Source organism: Adiantum capillus-veneris, chromosome 9 (assembly GCF_014529385.1).
Source record: "Adiantum capillus-veneris isolate H3 chromosome 9, ASM1452938v2, whole genome shotgun sequence".
In the NCBI taxonomy this organism is placed as follows: Eukaryota; Viridiplantae; Streptophyta; class Polypodiopsida; order Polypodiales; family Pteridaceae; genus Adiantum; species Adiantum capillus-veneris.
In genome coordinates, this window is record NC_140939.1 from 60683758 (window position 1) to 60706076 (window position 22319).

Consider the following 22319-nt stretch of genomic DNA (forward strand, 5'->3'; position numbering starts at 1 on the left):
GAACACCTCCTAGGCTACCTAAACTCTCGAAGTAGGAACAACTTTTCCACATGCACATAGGGTTAGATGTGTATGTGACAATTAAAATTTAGAAGTCGGGATGACAAACTAAAACTGATGATGTTATAAATTAATGGAAAAATCATACATTAATGGGAAAATTCAAAAAAGTCCCGGATGATCTTCTGTTTCTCAACATTTCTTAGCTTCGCAACTAACAATCCCTTTCTTCCTTGGCCGTGTCGTCTCGTGACATGATGATTGGGAAGCAAGCCAGTGGTTTGGATCTCAAGCTTTCTTTCTCCTTGTAGCGGTTTGAGAGCTTCTTTATATTTCATTGGTAGCTTCTTGTCCTTCTCTGACATGAACTTCATAGGTGATTGGGTTCTAGGGTTAAATGGTGAAAGATGACACAAATCTAGCATGAAAATTTTTTAAAATTGGTTTTAAAATCCTTTATCTTCAATGTAAAAATTCTTGCGTAAAAGGCTTCCTTAAAAGTTTGCATGAAGGAAGACGGTAGAAACATGATTTGGGTGTAGAATCTGTATAGGATTTGAGCTCATGGCTGTCTTGATAGATCATAGCAAAGACCTTTGCTTTCTTTTAAAAAAGAGATCCATGCTGCATTAGTTTGCTCTGTTCTGTGAAAAGTTTCCAAACAAGTAAATGGCATCTTGGGAATCTTTATTAGTGTCACAAACGGGAGCGCATAACAATATAAAATATACTCGAATAAATAGAGTTTAGCACTTAATACTGAAGCCAGAGGAAATAGATATATATATATATATATATATATATATATATATATAGAGAGAGAGAGAGAGAGAGAGAGAGAGAGAGAGAGAGAGAGAGAGAGAGAACTGGGGACCAGAAGATGGAGGGAGGCCTTCGTGTCCAGAAAAGCAGAGTTATTTTGCAGGAAGAGGACTTTGGGAACAAAGTCGAAAAAGAGTTATAGGGATGTCATGCCCTGAGTCTGAAAGGTGAGATCCAGAGGCGAGAACCTTGCTTCTCGAGGATTTGGAATAAGGAACGGAAGTTCCTTGGAATAGGGATTTGCCCTAGGAATAGGAAGCCAAGGCTTCCGGGAACCATCAAGTCTTATTCTCGAACGAACGTGGTAATACGTTCGGTTCAAGTGCCTTCCTCTGCTCCTACTCCTTCACTAAGAGGAAGTACACCTGCAAACAAAAACTTAGAGATCATAACATGAAAATCGTTACCTTCAAAGTCTTTACGCTCAAAACGCAACTCGGTTCTCGAAAAGTAATTCTCCGGAAGAGATCTCTATATAGAAAATCCTCTCTTCCAATCCTACACACAAAAGAGGTGTGTTCTCGGGTTTCTTCTCGTAAATCAGCCCCGTCTATGACGTTTATGGACTGAAAACAGAGGAAAACAACTTCTTGTCACGATGGAAACACGCTCCGTAGGCACTTCTTCGCGAGGGAACTCGTGCACTGGGTCTTGGCGACGTCTGGTACACTTGGAGCAGTAGTGGGCATCACCGGCAATGTCTTCTTTGCGGTTGAAATCTGCAGTAGCATCTCCTCCTTGGGAAAACTGGTCTTCCCTCTTGGAGAGGACGTGTGATGCTTTTATAGCTCCCTGGCCACGGCAAAGATAGCAGAACATTGGCTGCTCGCGTAGAGATCGTGGCCGTTTTTTTTTTTTTTCCACGTTATTCCGTTAGAAAAAAAAGAGAAAAAAACGCTGGTTGATCTGTTGTCTTATTTATCAGATGGTTGCCCACTTGTTAAGTGGGTGGCCGGCGTATTTTAAAAATAGTCTGAATCTGCCCGAAAACTCAATAAAACCTTATAAGTTTAAAACAATGCTTTCACAGCACTTTCGAGGCGTCCTTGGATGCAATCACATACACGCTTGCAACGAATCTGCTTTCCAGAAAAGCAATCCCGCTTTCTCAGAAAGCATCTGTTTTTCCTTAAAATTTCCTCTGAAACCATCTTCATTCAAGTGCTTGCTTTTCCTTGTGCACAATTTTAACACAGTTTGGAATTTCCTATCGACTATGGATATTCTCTTTTCGATGTACTCATCACCCACCTTGTGACGCATCAGGAATACCCATCACCTAGTCCTTTCCTACCGAACTTACGGTACAATCTCCTTCATGATGCTCTATGTCACCCATCCTATGACGCATCAGAGATGTCCGTTCCCGGATGGTCGGATACTTCTTCCCGATGCTCCTTGTTATCCATCCAATGTAACGAATCAAAAGTACTCGTTCTTGGTGGCCTTATAGATATTCCCTTTCACAGTCCTCCATTCATTACTCTGAATGACGCACTAGGAATACTCTGTACTCGGATGTCTCCAGTGAGAAAAACCCTCACTTAAAATTCCAATAATTCATTTAGAATTATCTTTCTTTGGTGTTCCAAGCGAGAAAATCCTCACTTAAAAATCCAATAATTCATTTAGAATTATTTTTATGTCAGGTAAAGCTAATTTAGCAATAATTAGCATAGCTGTCATGTGCACATGGCTCTGTGTGCCTTGGACACAACCAATTTTGCAGCACCCGCTCCTCAATGCAAGTGGGCTGATGCTGCTCAATGGCCCCCTGCAACTGCTTCCACGTCCGAAGCAAGCTTAACACAAACAGATCCTCCCACCTCTTGCTCAGGCCTACTCTGCGTAACTCTATAAAGATCCAGTGGATGGAAGGTCTCTACGGGCCGCCTGTCTGAGGGACTCGGGCCTGAATCCTATGAAGCAACAACTCCTTCCAGGGCTTTGTCTTTTTTAGAAGACCTTTGAACTCCAACTTCCCAAGGAGGGCTCTGCTCTGCCATGTTGGGTCTATGATCCCTAGCCCTCCCTGAGAGAGCAAGATAAAGTAACGACCTACCAAGAAACCTTGGCTCGAGTTGTCTGTGTGTCCTCTTGTCTACAAGAAGTTCCTGATTAGCCGCTCCAGTTGGTTGATGCAAGAACTTGAAAAGTTTCAACAAGACGTGATGTACTGTAACAAGCTTGGACACTCCAAGTCAAGATTTTACCGCGACACAGTGGAGATTCACTTCAAAAGAGTTCATAGTTCACAATTGATTCGACATGGCTCGACGGAGTTGTGCCTAGAGATATTGGCCCCAAAGATTGGCGTCCCTTTTAGTATTTCTTTTTGTATTAATCTGCAACTCAAAGTACAAGGAGTGGGAGGGGTCTCACTCTTACACTGTGTGTCCAGATGCTTTGAAGAGTGGGATCCCAACACACTTATTTATTCATTACAAGGGATGTCAAAAGCAAGAGTCCCAAAAGCTTCAAAATCAAAGGCTTTTTAAAAATCAACTTAAAAATAATGCAACTTTTTCCCAAAATCTTTTCTAAGCCATTGCGTAGGATTTCTTGCTTTTTTTCCCAACGCAAGCGGACTTCTGTACGCTCAATCATGTTAGCTTGAAATTCCGTCGCAAATCACGGAGGTTCGTACATTGTTGCCACGTCAGCATTGCATCGCGTTTTTCGAGACTGCTTGCCAAGAGAGTGTGTGTTTCTGCTGCCCAAATGGCCACGCCACGTCACCGGTTTGTGACATACTCCCCTCTTGAAGGCATTGTAATCGCCCTCGATTACGCCTGCAAAACAGACAGAAGCCGTAAACTGTCTTAGCAGACATTGATTGTTAGTATCGACGCATTAAGAACACATATCTAGCACATGTACCAATCGACAGTCACATCACATGACAAATCACATTTAAAAATTCATTCGGATCTCAGACCATGATTAATCGGCAACGTATGTAGCAATCGCATCTAGATCCACTCGGGACCTCATAGATGCCCGATTAACTAATCCTTATTGCAATCACGTCTATCAAGATCTTTCAGACCGAAATGCTGCAGTCATTTCGTCTATCAGTTCCTGCACGTAGACAAGTCAAGAACAAATTAGTATCATATTATCGGGAATTCCAATTAATATAGTCATATTGCAGAATATTGTCAGCTCACAGTATCCTTGAAACTCAAAAGAGACATCAATGACTTTAGTATTAAAAATCGAGGCAATTTGTTGACAAAGGAGTGGAGCGACTCCCCTCTTGTGCATACCCACTGCACCAAATTCCGCCCAGCTGAGTTCGGGGTTCAATTTGCAATAGACTATGCTTAACCAAATGCTTCAAGGTAAAGGTTCACAATCAGAGGAGTATCTGCCAGGTACTCCTGCTCCATCCACTTCGCATCCAATGTGGGATAGTTCTTGAATTTAACCAAGAACCGCCTTATCATTTTACCTTGTACCCTTCTATCTTTATGTGCCAAATTTTGTTCTGGAACGAGTATCTCCTTGTTTTCCTCCACTTCAGGTTGCTCATCAAGCTCCCCATCATCGGACACAACGCCTTTAAAAGGCTTCAGGAGACTCACATAAAAAGCATTGTGAATCCTCTAAGTATCGGGCAGCTTCAATTAAAAGGAGACATCATTTATCTTTTCAAAAATCTGGAAAGGTCCATAGTATCTCATGCTAAGCTTTGAAAAAAGCTACTCCTTTCACTTTTTCTTTCTCAAGCGTGTCTTCTCAAAATGTAAGAGCACCCAATTGTTCTTCTTTAATTTCAAATCGCGACGATGTCGATCTGTTGCCTATTTGTGTCTTTCTTGAGATTTTTGCAAAGCCTCTCGGACCTTGGCAAAAGCCGTGTCCAAGTCTCGTGTGTACTCGTCGGCTTCAAAAATCTTATCTTTCGTACTTAGGAAGGGTGGTACCTTCGTAGCACCTTCAATAATCTCAAATGGCGTCTTTCCCGTCGAAGAGTGTATCGTATTATTATAGGCAAATTCTACCAAGGGAAAATACTTTTCCCATTGAGTCTTTTGATCCGAGATGTAAGACTTCAATAAATCCAGTACGACTGAATTTGCAATTTTTGATTGCCCATCTGTCTGCGGGTGGAAAGATGACGAAAAATGCAACCGTGTGTCAATGTTCTCCCAAATAGCCTTCCAAAACAAACTCGTGAATGTTGGGTCTCTCGTCTCAGGCATGCCATGTAATCTGAAGATCTGGACAATGAACAGTCTCGCTAAGTGATCCAGATTGGCTGTCTTCTTCACTGGAATGAAATGAGCTTGCTTGCCAAATCTGTAACTAACAGTCCAGATACCATCGTGCCCACCCTGTGTTCTCGAGAGACAAAAATGAAATCTATCGCAATCCTTTTCCAGGGGCGAGTGGGTATGGGTAAAGGTTGTAACAATCCCTGTGCTTTATGCTTGTCAAACTTGACCTTTTGGCATACCAAGCAACTGCGTACAAAATCGTCCAGGTCCTTCTTGAGTCTCGGCCAAAAGAAGTATCTCTCCAAGGCAATGCCGCGGTGACCCGTAAATGGTGGACAGTGGCATTTGGTTAAAACCTTTTTCCTCAACAGCTGTTAAAGCGGTCCGGGACGGGCAACAAGAAGAGCAACCTTTAGGTACCCTTCAAGGCTCCCGTGCTGCTCAATGGGGCTGGGGCACAACACAACACAAACCAAAATAACAAACCCCCAGCCAAATCCCAACTACACAAGGGGCACCACCTAGTTTAAGAGCGAACTAAGACGCAAAAGAGGAGAATCGTTAGAGCAACCCACAAACAAGCAAGGAATTTACACTAACCCTAACACCAATGGAACACTCTCACACACTAAAACACGAGAGAGAGAGAGAGAGAGAGAGAGAGAGAGAGAGAGAGAGAGAGAGAGAGAGAGAGAGAGAGAGAGATGGTGCCCGGGCTGCTTTGAAGTGTATCGTTAATGATCAAGCAAACATAAATAGATATATGTAAGAAAGAGAGAGAAGGGGGAAGGGGGTGCTTGTTGCACTAATGCCTTCTTACAAATCTGTCATGACCAATCAAAGTGAGATTAGTATTTGTTCAACATAGCTTGAGTAAATTACACCACAACACATCACAAGAAAAAAAGCCACCCCAATCACTGTCTTAAGGCCAGGGGAGTCCTCTCCACCCTGTCGCCCTCTTACAGCATGTGGGATTTATGGCTAAATTGATAACAATACCCGGAGACAAGCTATTAAGAACTTAAATAAAACACCAAGACACTTACACATCATTATTGTCCATGACTTCACGTTGGAAGGGAGACAAGGTATCCGTGCTTAGTCCAAATTCACCCTCCTTGATTCAGCAAATGTTGGGCTTACACTAGTAGGAGAAATGATAGATTTCCCACTCGCAATTGAATGATCACTCTCTCTTACAATGGCATAGAGTTCCCTTGCTAATCACCCCTAATACAACAAATACATATGCCTAATGCCAATGAGATTCCACTCAAGAGCTCCTTCTCAAGAGGTTGAGCTTGGCTTCTCAAGCTATAGCATAGTGCTCTTTCTTCTCCCTCCTTTTTTGTGCTGGCTACACCCTCCTTTTATAGCAATTTTGAAGGCTAGGGTTACTCCTCTAACCATGGTTGGGTTAGATTTTTAGCAATTTATCTAATTTCTTTTGCTTAGAATTATCAAGAAGTTGGTGGGGAAAGAGAGAGGAGAGAAATGGAGGTGATAGGACTTTTCATAGTGGGTTAGTGTTAGTAGAGTTAGTATTAATTTACAAATGGAATTGGATATTTACAATGGGAGTATCCATGTAGGATACAAATAAGAAAGAAAAACTCTTAAGAGGTAAGAAAAGGTGGATTTCTTACAAGGTTGATGTTCCAAGTGTCTTGAGTAGGGCCAATTTTGACGCTTGTTGAGGGTCCACTAGCTTTGACGGTACATTTTTTCTCCACTCTTGACCTTCCTTGAGAGACAAGGTAATTGAAGCTGAGTAATCAACCACCATGATGCTCTCTTTTAAGAGAAGAGGCTGAATTTTGTGGTTTTTTTGATAGATATGGGTAATTTGGAGGAGGAAAAATGAGACTAGGTGGTCAATTTTGGAATGGAATTGTGTGTGGGAGGTATGAGTTCACCATGGTTTCTCTTATTCTTCAAGGTTGAGGAGAAGGTGAGTAGGGTGCAGAGAGGAGTGGTGAAAGAGGTGGGGACGATGAGTGGAGAAGTATGTGTGAAAGAGGAAAATGATAAAGTGGAAGAGAGAGTGTGGCTGTATAGCATGGGAAAACTGGGGTCCACTAATAAAATCATAGCTCACAGCTCGTAGCTCAAAAAAATATGGAAAAATTTGAGGCAAAAGTTCAGCCCACGAGGTACAACTTCTGTTTGTATCACCTTTTCAAATTCGGAGAGCAAGTGAACTTTAAAAATTTAGCAAAACCGATTGTTTTTTTGCACTGCACAAAGTCCTTGTGGGTCCTTCTTTGGATGATTCTTTTGAATACCTCGAAGAGTGAGCCCTCCATAGTGCATGTATGCATGCCACCTACCCTTGACCTTATTTGGTAGGTCTATAATTGAAGATATTGTTGAGATCATGATATAAGTGAATAGTACAACTAAGAAAATCAAATATTGAGGGGTCTAAGAAAATATGTACATGTCAAATATAAATAATATAAGTGGAAAAAATATAAAGGGGTCAAAAGAAATCTCTCTCATTATGAGGCTACCATAAAAAGATAAATATTTTTGGTGTTCTAATTTTTTAGAAAAAAAACAAAATAGATGTAGGAAGGAAAAAATCACAATAGTGAAAAAATATACACATAAATAAAACTAGTTTTTTTGGATTTTTGTTGGGGTGGAGTTACGCCAAATATAAGAGAAGCTTACATGAAAATATTTCTATATGGAATAAAGAGTATGGAAAATGGTAAGAAAAATTGTGGTAATGGTGAGGCAATGTACGGAGCATAAATAACACACACCTAGGTAGAAATATTAAAATAAATACCAAAATAATTATGAAAAAATCTTTTATTTAGGCCCTATATACAAAGAAATATTGACATACGCATGGGTCATAAGATACTTATATTTTTTATAATTTTTTTTTGGCTCAACTAGCCGAATGACTAGCTAATTGAGGGTTTTTTATTTCAGTAAGGAGATATGGGAACAGTCCCCTAACTCACGCACCTATATACAGTGAAAGGGTGAGGGTAACCACAGTGTTTGAGTGATTTGATAGGGTGAGATAACTCACTATGGCAATTATAGAGAGCTGAAAAACGACTATCATTAGCCCTCCCCCAGGATGATGGTATATTCATGTACCATCATAGAGCATCTTTTCCAAAGAGAGTGCTTCAGAGTCCTTGACGAGATCTTCATTGTTTGGCCTCGCAGAATTTTGGCTGGAGTTACACTCATGCTTCATGTAACAATACTTACATGAGATAGTTGCCTTTTGCTCTGGTAGATCCTTTGGTAGAAGGCGACTCAAGTAAGGCTTCAAGCGATAGCCGTTTACCTTCCTGGAGTGCTCTTTCCCATTCAAGTCCATAAGTTGATAGTAACTTGAATTGAAAGCCTTCTTGACTATGTATGGCCCTTGCCATCTTGTTTCAAATTTGGCATCAAAACGATTATCGAGTCGATTGTCATACCTTAGCACAAGATCTCTTTCATTGATGCTTTTGTCCTTCAGTTTCTTGCCAAGCTTCTCCTTTGTCTGTGTGGCTTTCCTCTTATAGCACTCGTATGCTGCTTCTCTTTTCCACTCGTATGTTGATCCATCCATGCTTCTTGATCGTCTTGTGCTGATTTGCCATGAAGTCGCATTGTTGGAATGTTTAGCTCAATTGGCTTTAAAGCCTCTTGACCATAGACCAAGTGAAATGGTGTGAACTCCGTGGCTTCCCTATATGTGGCTCGATACGCCCACAAGGCACCATCCAAGAAGTCATCCCACAACTTTGTCTTGTTTTTCACCATCTTTCTAATGATGCCTGCAATGACACCATTAGCTTTTTCTACCAAACCATTTGATTGGGGATAGTAGGGTGTACTGTGACGATGTAGAATGTGATGTTCTTCACAGACTTCTGTGAGCAATCCCTTTCTAAACCCTGGACCATTATCATAAACAATCTCCAAAGGTGTGCCAAATCTACAACAAATGTGAGTGTAGACGAATTTGCTCATTGTCCTCTCATTTACCTTTGCCACACTTTGTGCTTCCACCCACCTAGTCATATAGTCTACAGCCACTAGAATGTAGAGTTTACCATTTTTTGTCCTAGGCAAAGGTTCCATAGCATTAATGTCCCACTTTTCAAAGGGTCCATTTGCAAGCACAATTTGCCTTGGACCATAAATCAATCTTCTATTCCCATTTACCTGACAATTGTGACAACTTTTACACCAATGTTGGACATCCATATGCAGACTTGGCCAAACATACCACGCAAGCAAAATCTTCTTCACAGTTAATTCTTGGGAAAAATGACCACCACATGCCTCTTCATGCAAACCTTTTAGAATGGTTGGAATTTCCGCGATAGTTGGTACTCTTCTGCACACTTTATCCTTCCCTCTTTGATAGAGGGAGCTTTCTAGGAAGAGATACATGCTTGCCTTCTTCATGAGTCTCCTCTTCTGAGCTTTTGTGAAGTCTGGTGGAAACTCATCCTCCAAAATGTAGCCAATGATGGGAGCCAATGACTCCAATCCCTGGTACCTCGATTGCTTCACAGCAGCCGCCACCATGATGACCTGCACTTCTTTCTTTACACATGCAACGGCTTGTTGTGCAAGTAAATCGGCATCTTCATTTTGTTTCCTCGGAATATGATATAGTTGCACTTCTTCAAACTGATTAAAAATCCTACGAATGGCATGAACTTTTGTCCTTAAGCTTTCATTCTTGCATGCCCAAATGCCTAAAATCTGTTTAACAATGAGAAGTGCATCCCCTTTTACCATGAGACGTTGTATACCATGGCCAATGCATATTTTTAAACCATGAAGTAGTGTGTCATATTCTGCTTCATTGTTGCTAGCTGAACTTGGTAGATTGAACTTCTCTTTCATGACCACCTCTCCACTTGGGTTGAGCAACACTAGCCCTTCCCTTGCTTTTCCTGTGGCTCGACAAAAAGCTCCATCAAAGAACAAGGTAAAAGCATTAGGAATACTTTTTGGTGGTGGCAATGTAGGGTCTTTACTTCAGGCACCTTAATCTCCTTTTCATGCACTCTATAAGTGAGAATCCCTGCCAATTGTGCACGCACACTATCTTCTACCTTGAAAGAGTATTAAAACTCTTGCAATTCCATAATCCACTTTGAGATCCTAGTACTAAGATTCATTTGAGATGACACCCAAGGGAACAAATTTTCTGCAGTGAGAATTACAAAAGGTTTTGGTAGCAGGTAGGATCTAATCTTTCTCACCGCAAACATGAGAGAAAGCATCATGAGTTCTGCTTTTGTGTAGTCTCTCTCCAAAGCATTCATGACCCTACTAGCAAAGTAGATGGGTCGCATCCTTGTACTGTGGGGATCTTGTTGTAGCAACACAACACCAATTGTTTACCTTCCAACACTAGAGCTAACAAAGAATGTGTACTCCCAACAAGGAGGCATGAGTGTTGGTAGCTCTGACAAAATGACTTTAATGTTACAAAAATACTCTTCAAGCTCATCAGACCATGCAAATTCTACTTGTTGTGTCAACTTTTGCAAAGGATGAAGCAACTCGGAGGCTAAGTGAATGAAGCATGACATATACTTCACCTTCTGAATGAAAGAGATGACCTCCTTAAGACTCTTCGGTGATGGGAGCTCAATAAGAGCCTTTGCCTTTGAAGGATCCACCTCAATGCCTTTATAGGAAACCTTGTGACCGAGCAAGATCACTTCATCCTCACCTATGTGGCACTTGTCGGGGTTGAGTTGACCTCCCATGTCGTAGATCTTCTTTAAACCTTCTTCTACCCTTTGTAGATGCAATGATTTTGAGCTATAAATACAGAAATCATCAATGAACACCCTAATTGACTTTCCAAAGAATGCTTGAAACACCATATTCATGAAACGTTGGAATGTTGCAGGAGCATTTGTCAGACCAAATGGCATGACTCTAAAAGCATAACAAACCCAAGGAGTGATAAAGGTTGTTTTCAATTGATCCTCCAATGCAATCCCTATTTGAAAGTAACCCAAGTAACCATCGCACAGTGTACTTCTCATGACCAACTACCTCATTTAGTATTTCATCCTGAAATGGGAGGGAAAAGTGATCTCTTTTTGTTGCCTCATTGAGGGGACGGTAATCCACACACACCCTCCACTTGCCATTTTTCTTAGGAGTGACAACAACAGGAGAGACCCACTCTAAATTCTCCACTGGATAAATGAAACCTGTTGCTAGAAGCTTTCTTACCTCCTTGAGTAGAGCCTGCTCCTTTATAACTCCTAGCCTTCGTAGCTTCTGAGCTTTAGGTGTGGCCTCACGCTTTAACTCAATATTGTGTTGAACAACATCTATCCCACGCACGTCGGTGTAGTCTTTAGCAAAGAGCCTAGCAAACTTCCTTAGCACACATTTGAACTCCTCTCTTTCATCCTTTGTAAGTGTTGTTGATAGCATACCTTCCAACATCCCTTCATCTTGAACACCTTCGTTCTCTTGAGGACCTACCTCCTCCAAGCCTTGACAAGAGGTCTCTTGGTTGCTTGGCTTAAACCTTATCCCCATGACTTCGATGGAAGACTCCTCTTCAGTAATGCTGCCGTTACTTTCTTCTTCTGAAGTGCTATCGGTCCAACCTTCTTCCGTCTCACTTTGAGATGATTCTTCATGGAGCTCATCTTGGCGTTGCTCCTTCATGTCAAAGACAACCTTCTTATTATTGTCATTCCTACAAATTAATTTCCCACTCTTCCAATCCTGCAAAGCTCGCATTTTCATTAGCCATGGTCTTCCTAGGATAAATGGATGACCACTTCCCTTCGTCGACATAACATAAAAATCCACCGCTTTCTTAATGCCAAAGGTCTCTACAAAGACATTTTTACAAATGTCTACACATCTAGCCTTGCTATTGTTTGCCATCTTGACTTTGATTTCAGGTGTCTCATGGATGTGCATGCCTGGTCTTTGCATGAGTCCCTCTGTCATGATGCAAATTTGTGCACCCCCATCCACTAGACCTTTCCTAACCGATCTTCCTTTGATGTAACAGTCTAGCACCGGTGTAATGTCCTCATTCATTTCAGCTTGTGCAATTTTTACAACAGGCACACTCTCTTTTACCTTTCTCCTAATGCTAACTGCCCTTGTTAAATCTCTCCTAACTTGTGGACATAATGCAAGAAATTGAGGCCATGAAATATCAGGACCTTTATCTCTCATGTCTTCCAACAAGTTGTACGGAGCCATACCATGTCCAAGAGGGAAGTCTTGGAGGTTGATACGACGTCGAGTCCTCTTGGTTTCCTTGGTTTCCTTTGCCTTCTTGCCTTGTCCATGGTCACTCTGTGATGTGACTCCTTCTTTCTCTTTACCTTTTCCTCGGCCACGCTTAATGCCATTGGCTTCCATGTCAACCTCATTTGAATTTGTCACCTCTACCACATGCACATTTGGATCTGACAAAGGTGGAACTCCTTCTACCCCTTGTGGAGGTGGTCTTGGTCCATTTGGCTTTCGTAGAAGCCTTGGTTGTTGACCAGCTCCTTCTCCTGCATTCATCACTGGGTAATTCAAGTTAGGTCTCCCTGGCTCTCCACGGGGCCAAGGACAATTATACATCCCATGTCCAGACTCACCGCAATTCCAACATTGCAAGACTCTCCTAGTTCGTGGCTCTCTCTCTTCTGACTTCTTTGCTTGTCCCTTTGGACCTACAGCTTGTGCAAGGTGAATTGACAGGCTGCTTAAAGATTCATTTAACTTCTCAATCACTTCAGCCGTTACCTTAGGAAGCTCCCTAGATGTTGATGCTTGTGACTTACCTTTGGGTCTAAGACCTTCTATTGGAACCTCTCTCCTTAAGCACGTGAGTTTCCTATACTTCTCAGCAGCCCTAGTTTCCGCTGCATCAAAAGTAGCAGGTGCACCTGCCTCAACTTTTACCTTAAGGTCAGGAAAGAGTCCGGCTATGAACTTCTCCTTCTTTAAAAATTCTACACCATCACCAGGGTTAGCAACATTTCGTATCCATAGAGTCCAAAGACGTAGAAACTCTTGCTTGTACAAGTAGTAGTCATCTTAGTCTTTTGTCTTATGAGAAACAATGTCTTGCCATAGTTTTTGAGTGTTTTGGGGATCAAAGAAGTATCTCTTAAAACGATTCAAAACTTCTGTGTAATTCCCCTTAACTTCCTCAGGCAAAGAGTCAAACCAAGTACTAGCATCTTTCCTAAGGACCACCTCAAACATTTCTACACGTTCTTGATCGGTTACTATCCTCTTGATACGGCAAGACATCTTGAAATTTACTAAAAATAATTCTGCATCCTCTCCAGGCTCTCCAAAGAAAAGAGGATATCCAGACATTTGGCCTTGGCTCTCCATTATTATGAAAGATTACAACATGAGTTACAATAAGGGATACAATAGAGATTTAGAACCACTCGCCTGCAAATGAAGAAGTAAGAAAATACCACTCTAGGTTTTCTTCTTTAGCTATCCAAGCTTCAATGAGGTCTCGATTTGTTTGATCAAAACAAAAAGGTAGACTATTGATGAGCTCTAAGAAGGGTTGAAATTCTTCAAAGCTAAGGCGATAAAGAGAAATCTCTAGAACTTCATTTTCTGGATCCAAAAGAGCAACCACGTTCCAAGTGATAAATTGCACTTGCTCTACAATTCCCAACGCACAAGTGGTTTGTATAAAAACTAGATCTTCATGCTCGTCGAAGGCCATGAGAGAGTAGCAATTGACTAGGAGCTCCTTTCCTTCGAGTTCCACACAGTCGAAGTGAGGCAACCTTCTCACAATTTCATAAAGAACATCCTCATCAAGTCCAATCAAGTTTGCAAGATTTAAAGACTCTACTTGTGCTACAAAATTCCTGGACAAAAACTCCTTAGGATTATGGTTAAATCATTCAAAAGCATAAAGAGATTTACAATGTCTCTATGAACAAAGTGTCATAGAAAGTAGAGAAGGATGAGAATTTATACAAATTTGCAATCTTCTCTATGCTATCTTTATTAAGACAAGCTCTGAATAGCTCCCTATCTCCTTTGTTGAAAGCGAAAGCAAGACTATTAATAAGACGCAAATGAGGGAAAAATTCACCAAATGTGAGTCTATGAAGCATGAACTCTGGCCGCAAGTTCCCTGAAGAGTCTTCCTCAATGGTGAAATGCACTCGCCAAATGCCAAATTTCACTCTATTTACCAATCTTAGGGCACACACTAGTTGGATGAATGCGCGGTCTTCCTTAGTGCCCAACAACAAGAGGAAAATGGAATCCACGCGTAGGACCTTTCGTCTTAACTTCACCACCCTCTTGTTATGAGGGAGACGCCTTACTACTTGCTCCTGCAACTCAATTAGTAATAGAGCTAGATCTCTAAGGATTGAACTTTCACTGCACACACATTCCCTGTTAGAACAAATGATCTTTTTTTGTTTCTTGTAACAACTTGGACAAAGAAAAAACAAACATACACACTTTTGTCGGGTTGCACTTCATTTTAAAATAAAATGAACACATGTACATCAAAAGAAGTGTGGTAGTTGATGAGAGGTAGAATGCCAGGGTTTGGTGATGCAATAATTTCTCCTACTCTTTGGGCACCAAACATGAACACCATTCGTTGTTGAAAATGGATCTTTCTACTAATTGCAACGTTTATTCTAATGTGTGGAGAAAAATGAAAGGGAAAAACCTCTATTCTTGGGCCATTATCCATGGCCTATGCATGTCCTAATGCTTAAAATAACACAAAAATATAAACGTCCAAGCTAATATCGGACCTAATGAGAGGCAAAATAAAAGGATTTACCGAAGTGTTTATCTCGGCTAACCTAAGAGAACCTAAAATCCTACGAATTACCCGTTGAAATTGCAACTTAGTACTAACAATTATGTGTATCTTTTGCCTTGCAATGGGAATGAAAGGATCATACAAACTCTCGTGATTCATGCAAACTACTTGACTATGCTAAAAGTTGATCCTACAAAAAAACATACACGAGTTGTTTTCCTCCGTGGGGGCACCAATTTGAAACGGTCCGGGCGGGCAACAAGAAGAGCAACCTCTAGACACCCTTTAAGGCTCCCGTGCTGCTCAATGGGGCTGGGGCACAACACAACACAAACCAAAACAACAAACCCCCAGCCAATTCCCACCTACACAAGGGGCACAACCTAGTATAAGAGCGAACTAGGACGCAAAAGAGGAGAATCGTTAGAGCAACCCACAAACAAGCAAGGAATTTACACTAACCCTAACACCAATGGAACACTCTCACACACTAAAACACGAGAGAGAGAGAGAGAGAGAGAGAGAGAGAGAGAGAGAGAGAGAGAGAGAGAGAGAGAGAGAGATGGTGCCCGGGCTGCTTTGAAGTGTATCGTTAATGATCAAGCAAACATAAATATATATATGTAAGAAAGAGAGAGAAGGGGGAAGGGGGTGCTTGTTGCACTAATGCCTTCTTACAAATCTGTCATGACCAATCAAAGTGAGATTAGTATTTGTTCAACATAGCCTGAGTAAATTACACCACAACACATCACAAGAAAAAAAGCCACCCCAATCACTGTCTTAAGGCCAGGAGAGTCCTCTCCACCCTGTCGCCCTCTTACAGCATGTGGGATTTATGGCTAAATTGATAACAATACCCGGAGACAAGCTATTAAGAACTTAAATAAAACACCAAGACACTTACACATCATTATTGTCCATGACTTCACGTTGGAAGGGAGACAAGGTATCCGTGCTTAGTCCAAATTCACCCTCCTTGATTCAACAAATGTTGGGCTTACACTAGTAGGAGAAATGATAGATTTCCCACTCGCAATTGAATGATCACTCTCTCTTACAATGGCATAGAGTTCCCTTGCTAATCACCCGTAATACAACACATACATATGCCTAATGCCAATGAGATTCCACTCAAGAGCTCCTTCTCAAGAGGTTGAGCTTGGCTTCTCAAGCTATAGCATAGTGCTCTTTTTTCTCCCTCCTTTTTTGTGCTAGCTACACCCTCCTTTTATAGAAATTTTGAAGGCTAGGGTTACTCCTCTAACCATGGTTGGGTTAGATTTTTAGCAATTTATCTAATTTCTTTTGCTTAGAATTATCAAGAAGTTGGTGGGGAAAGAGAGAGGAGAGAAATGGAGGTGATAGGACTTTTCATAGTGGGTTAGTGTTAGTAGAGTTAGTATTAATTTACAAATGGAATTGGATATTTACAATGGGAGTATCCATGTAGGATACAAATAAGGAAGAAAAACTCTTAAGAGGTAAGAAAAGGTGGATTTCTTACAAGGTTGATGTTCCAAGTGTCTTGAGTAGGGCCAATTTTGACGCTTGTTGACGGTACATTTTTTCTCCACTCTTGACCTTCCTTGAGAGACAAGGTAATTGAAGCTGAGCAATCAACCACCATGATGCTCTCTTTTAAGAGAAGAGGCTGAATTTTGTGGTTTTTTTGATAGATATGGGTAATTTGGAGGAGGAAAAATGAGACTAGGTGGTCAATTTTGGAATGGAATTGTGTGTGGGAGGTATGAGTTCACCATGGTTTCTCTTATTCTTCAAGGTTGAGGAGAAGGTGAGTAGGGTGCAGAGAGGAGTGGTGAGAGAGGTGGGGATGATGAGTGGAGAAGTGTGTGTGAAAGAGGAAAATGATAAAGTGGAAGAGAGAGTGTGGCTGTATAGCATGGGAAAACTGGGGTCCACTAATAAAATCATAGCTCACAGCTCGTAGCTCAAAAAAATATGAAAAAATTTGAGGCAAAAGTTCAGCCCACGAGGTACAACTTCTGTTTGTATCACCTTTTCAAATTCGGAGAGCAAGTGAACTTTAAAAATTTAGCAAAAACGATTGTTTTTTTGCACTGCACAAAGTCCTTGTGGGTCCTTCTTTGGATGATTCTTTTGAATACCTCCAAGAGTGAGCCCTCCATAGTGCATGTATGCATGCCACCTACCCTTGACCTTATAATTGAAGATATTGTTGAGATCATGATATAAGTGAATAGTACAATTAAGAAAATCAAATATTGAGGGTTCTAAAAAAATATGTACATGTCAAATATAAATAATATAAGTGGAAAAAATATAAAGGGGTCAAAAGAAATCTCTCTCATTATGAGGCTACCATAAAAAGATAAATATTTTTGGTGTTCTAATTTTTTAGGAAAAAAACAAAATAGATGTAGGAAGGGAAAAATCACAATAGTGAAAAAATATACACATAAATAAAACTAGTTTTTTTGGATTTTTGTTGGGGTGGAGTTACGCCAAATATAAGAGAAGCTTACATGAAAATATTTCTATATGGAATAAAGAGTATGAAAAATGGTAAGAAAAATTGTGGTAATGGTAAGAAAAATAACACACACCTAGGTAGAAATATTAAAATAAATACCAAAATAATTATGAAAAAATCTTTTATTTAGGTCCTATATACAAAGAAATATTTACATACGCATGGGCTATAATATACTTATATTTTTTATATTTTTTTTTTGGCTCAACTAGCCCAATGACTAGCCAATTGAGGGTTTTTTATTTTAGTAAGGAGATATGGGAAAAGTCCCCTAGCTCACACGCACCTATATACAGTGAAAGGGTGAGGGTAACCACAGTGTTTGAGTGATTTGATAGGATGAGATAACTCACTATGGCAATTACAGAGAGCCGAAAAACGGCTATCACTTTGTAACGCACAACATCGTTTTTTTCATCAAGTAGTCATCTCGAATGGAATATCCCGCTACTACCTCCCCATTTCGTATCCGGGTGAAAATATGTGCAAAATCTGTATTTGTGGCATACAGATCAATCATATCCTCGAAGATCCTATGATGTATCGCAGAAATAGCGAGAACCAACGGCTTCCGGGACAAAGCATTTGCCACTAAATTCTCTTGTCCCTGCACATGGACAATCAGGAAGTGAAACTGTGACAAGATGTTTGCCCACCGCATCAGCTTTTTCGATAGCTGCTTGTGTGACAAGAAGTAGCGTAAACTCTGGTGATCTGTAAAGACCGTAAAGTCGGCTCCGAGTAGGTAATGGCGCCACTGAGTAAGAGCATGGATAACCGCCAATAGCTGTTTCTCATATATCTGTGCTGTCAATTCCGGCCTTGATAACAATCGGCTCTCGTAGGCAATGATATGGTCTTCTTGCATTAAGACCGCACCCAGACTACGACCACAAGCATCACAATATACTTCAAATGACTTTTGCAAATCCGGCAAAATCAAAATTGGTCCTGTAGTCAATTTCTCTTTCAATGTTTGAAAGGCATTCACCTTTGTGGGTCCCCACGAGAAAGGGAGTCCTTTCTGTGTTAAAATATGCAAAGGGGAAGCAACCTCTGTAAATTTTCTAATGAACCGTCGGTACCACGAACATCAGCCCAAGAAGCTTCTAACTTCATGGACATTCTTCAAATTGGGCTGGGCATCGATAGTCTCTATCTTGGCCGGGTCCATCTGCACTACGATGCATCCCAAAAAGTGTATCTCGGGTAGCAAAAATTCACTTTTCTTTGCATTAATCACCAAGTTGTGATCTCGTAATGCCTGGAAGACCTGTAGCAGATGTTCTCGATGTTCTGTCTCATCCGTGGAGAAGACAATAATGTCATTAAAGAAAGTGCCCACAAAAGATTTGTACTCTTTGAAAATCCTGTCCATCATTTAGTTAAAGGTCGCTGGAGCATTGTTAAGCCCAAAAGGCATCACCAAAAACTCGAATAAATTGAAGGTCGTCCGAAAAGCTGTCTTGTAGACATCTCTCGGCGCGATTCAGATCTGATGATATCCGCTCTTCAAATTGATCTTGCTTAAACAACAGGACCCCTATAGTCGGTGTAGAATATCATCAATCCTAGGAATCGGAAATCTGTTCTTGATGGTGATTTTGTTTAGAGCTCTATAGTCAATGCACATTCTCCAAGATACGTCTTTCTTCAAAACCAATAACAGCGGAGAGCATTAAGGTGAAGTACGCGGCTGGATAAGACCCTTTTCCAAGAGGTCTTTCACTTGGCTCATAATCTCTTGATTATGGGCTCGGCTTACATGGTAAGGTGGCCTGTTCGGTGGTGTGCTTCCAGGTATCAGATCAATGGTATGATCGTCAGGACGAGCTGGTGGAAACTCGCTTGGCAGACCCTCAGAAAAGCAATCGGCATGAGTGTGGAGAAAATCTTGGCGCTCTTTTTCTAGATCAGATATATTTTTCCTATGATCATCATTCAACTCTTTCAAAAAGATCGAGTAAACAAACAGACTGGATTTCATTAATTTTGAAACAGTCGAAGCCGATACAATAGGGACAGACTCGCCTTTAAGTTTCACATCAAGTACAATGGTTGAGCTCTTTTCTATAGTCAAAGTCGCTTTTCTCGCCCGATAGTCGACCATGGCGTTGTTTTCATGGTACCAGGGCATTATTTAGAAGTCCTCGTGCCCCAAATACCCGTAACAATGCAACCGAAGTTTGCCAATGACAGGTATAATGGCTACGTCCCTGTTGGGTGCCGCTAGAACTCCCTTTGCTTGTGGCCCCATTTGATCGGGTGTAATCTCGAGCCGCACCACCAATTCCGGTGAAATGAAGCTGGTCTTGGCTCCTCCATCAAAGAAAATCAAGGCTTTTTGATCTTTCACTTTGCCCCAAGCTCGGCAAAGTTCAATAGACGAGTGGACCACCATGTTCGAACATTTCCCTTGAAGTAAGAGGTAGCCCTCCGAATCTTGGAGTGCTCTGAGTAATGTCCTCCAGAGAAAGCTATATCAAACTGTTGTATGAAGGCTAAAGCCCTCAAAGCATCTCGAAATCCAGAAAAAGTGTCAAATTTAATTGATTTTCCACCTCCCATGTTCTTTAAATTCTCGAACTTTCTTGCTTTTATCCTCCAAAAAGTCATGTTGGTTGGCTTTATAAAAATTCTTCTTCTTTGCATAAAATCTGTGATCATCGGAGTCCGAACTATTTGAAGACGAGTCCTCTGTAGAACTGTCAAAAACCCGGCGAAACTTAGGCTTCTTTGCCTTTTTCTTGCGCTTTCCGAAGCTTTGCTTTTTGCTTCGCTTTTTCCCTTTCCTGTCTTCTTCGCTCGAGTCAAAAGAGCTAGAAGAAGAAGAAGAAGAACAATTGGATACTCCTTCAAATTTGACACGCTTCTTCTATTTTCTTTCTGAGTCAAAAGCAGATTGACGACCCAAATAACCTGGGAAGGCAGTTCCTTTCTTCTGCCTTTTGTTGTGCTTTTTTTGCTTTGTTGGTTGCGTCAAAAAGCTGGGTAATCCGTGTATCAACCACCTCTTCTAATTCTTGCTCTGTAAACATCCTCGAAGTAGGAGGTTTCTTGAGTGCCGAGTTGAGGGGTGGTTCTGTGGCCTTCCGCCACTGAGAGTGCACTTCGTCGAAGGATGTCTGCGTAATTTTTTTTGCAAATCTGGGATCCTTCGCAAGATTGATCATCGTCTTTGTCGCATCGTCAACCAATGGGCGACGTTCCATCTCTTCAATCTCCGTCTGAGTAGGCCGAGGCAGGCCATACTCCTCGTGAGAATCTTCTTCGTGATCTCTTCTCGCATCCCTAGATGCAAAGGAAGTCGACTAATCTCTTTTTGAATCCATAGGTGTCGCGAGAAAAGGATCGAAATTTCCGGTAGAAGAGAAATTGGCCGCGCTTTGATACCAATGTAACAAACTTGGACACTCCAAGTCAAGATTCTACTGCGACACAACAGAGATTCACTTCAAAACAGTTCACAGTTCACAATTGATTTGACATTGTCCGACGGAGTTCCGTGCCTAGAGATATTGGCCCCGAAGACTGGCGTCCCTTTCGGTATTTCGTTTTGTACTAATCCGCAACTCAGTACAACGAGTGGGAGGGGTCTCACTCTCAGACTGCGTCCAGATGCTTTGAAGAGTGGGTGCCCAACACACTTATTTATTCATTACAAGGGATGCCAAAAGCAAAGTCCCAAAAGCTTCAAAATCAAAATCTTTTTAAAAATCAACTTAAAAATAAAGTAACTTTTTTCCAAAAGCTTTTCTAAGCCATTGCGTAGGATTTCTTGCTTTTTTTCCTAGCGCAAGCGGACTTCGGTACGCTCAGTCAGGTCAGCTTGAAATTCCGTCCCAAATCACGGGTCCATACACTGCTGCCACATCAGCACTGTAGCGCGTTTTTCGGGCCTGCCTGCCAAAGAGAGAGTGTGTTTTTGTTGCCCAAATGGCCATGCCACATCACCGGTTTGTGACATGTACCACATAGTAGCCAACAACACCTGGTTGACCACTATAACCTTGCTTGCAAGAGAAAGCCGTGTTGAACTCCAATGAAGTAGCTTCCTCCTAATGGAGAGGAGAAGGGGGGATATTTGCTGCTTTGGTGAGAGATCCAAACCAACGTGGCAACCTAGGTATTGTATAGGAGTACCTGGAGGGATCCACCAAAAGCCCTTGCCAAGTGACCACTCAGGCACAGGAGCATTGCCAACCCAGAAAGCCACTGTCTTTCTCCAATTTATCAATGCTCTTGATACACAACAAAATACCTCAAGAGTCTGCTCACACTTGTGCAAGTTGGCCTGTTGGTCTCCAAAAACAAACCCGAGTCATCAGCAAACTCAACGCCAAAGAGCTCCTTGTCCCAAATAGGCAACTGCAAACCATGTAGACCAGCCTCGTGCGTCAGAAATCGGCTCATTGCCTTAGCATAGCAGAGAAATAGGAAGGGGGCAAGAGGGCAGCCTTGGCGAACCAAACATGTGAGCAAAAATTGCTCCCTTATTGCCCCTGCCAAGAGCACTTGATTGTGTTCCTGTCTTTAAAGAGCCGTCACTCCCTTGATCCATGCATCTGAGAACCCCATTCGCCGTGAAGTGCCCTAAAAAAAGTTCTAGTCGACTTTGTTGTACGCCTTATCAAAGTCGAGGAGTATCACAAGATCCTCTCCTCTGAGCCGAGCTAATGCTAACGCCTCCCAGAAGGTGAAGATGTTGTCAAGGATACTGCGCTTCCTGACAAAACCAGTCTGTGTCTCATGGATAAGGCTCTCCAGAAGCGGCTCCATTCTCAAACTCAAAGCCTTTGCTAGGATTTTGTAGGCTGAGTCGAGAATTGTGACGGGTTGCCTCTGTCGGATCTCATCCAAGGAGCCACCCTCCTTGGGGAGAAGATAGATCAATCTCTCACTCATGCTATCAGGCATCTCGCAATGTGCAAAATGTGTTGGTGAGCACTACAAAGATAAGAGC

At 41.6% G+C, this 22319-nt stretch overlaps 1 protein-coding gene and 1 long non-coding RNA gene across 2 annotated transcripts in view; one reads left to right on the plus strand and one right to left on the minus strand.

The window, feature by feature from the left end:
• The window catches only part of LOC147450554 (uncharacterized), a 94318-nt gene that overhangs the window by 6154 nt on the left and 65845 nt on the right, over positions 1–22319 (plus strand). The window lies entirely within an intron of this gene.
• On the minus strand, positions 19035–21769 carry LOC147450555 (uncharacterized). Its single transcript, XM_086520480.1, has 2 exons — positions 21618–21769; positions 19035–19284 (listed from the first exon to the last, which is right to left on the minus strand). The coding sequence occupies exons 1-2, from the start codon at positions 21767–21769 to the stop codon at positions 19035–19037; spliced, it is 402 nt and encodes a 133-aa protein (XP_086376606.1).

Coding starts and splice junctions, on each gene's coding strand:
- LOC147450555 (XM_086520480.1), bottom strand. CDS start 21,769: ATGAGCCGATTTCTGACGCACGAGGCTGGTCTACATGGTTTGCAGTTG. Junction 19,285..21,617: donor AGTGTGAGCAGACTCTTGAG/GTATTTTGTTGT, acceptor TGATGATCATAG/GAAAAATATATCTGATCTAG.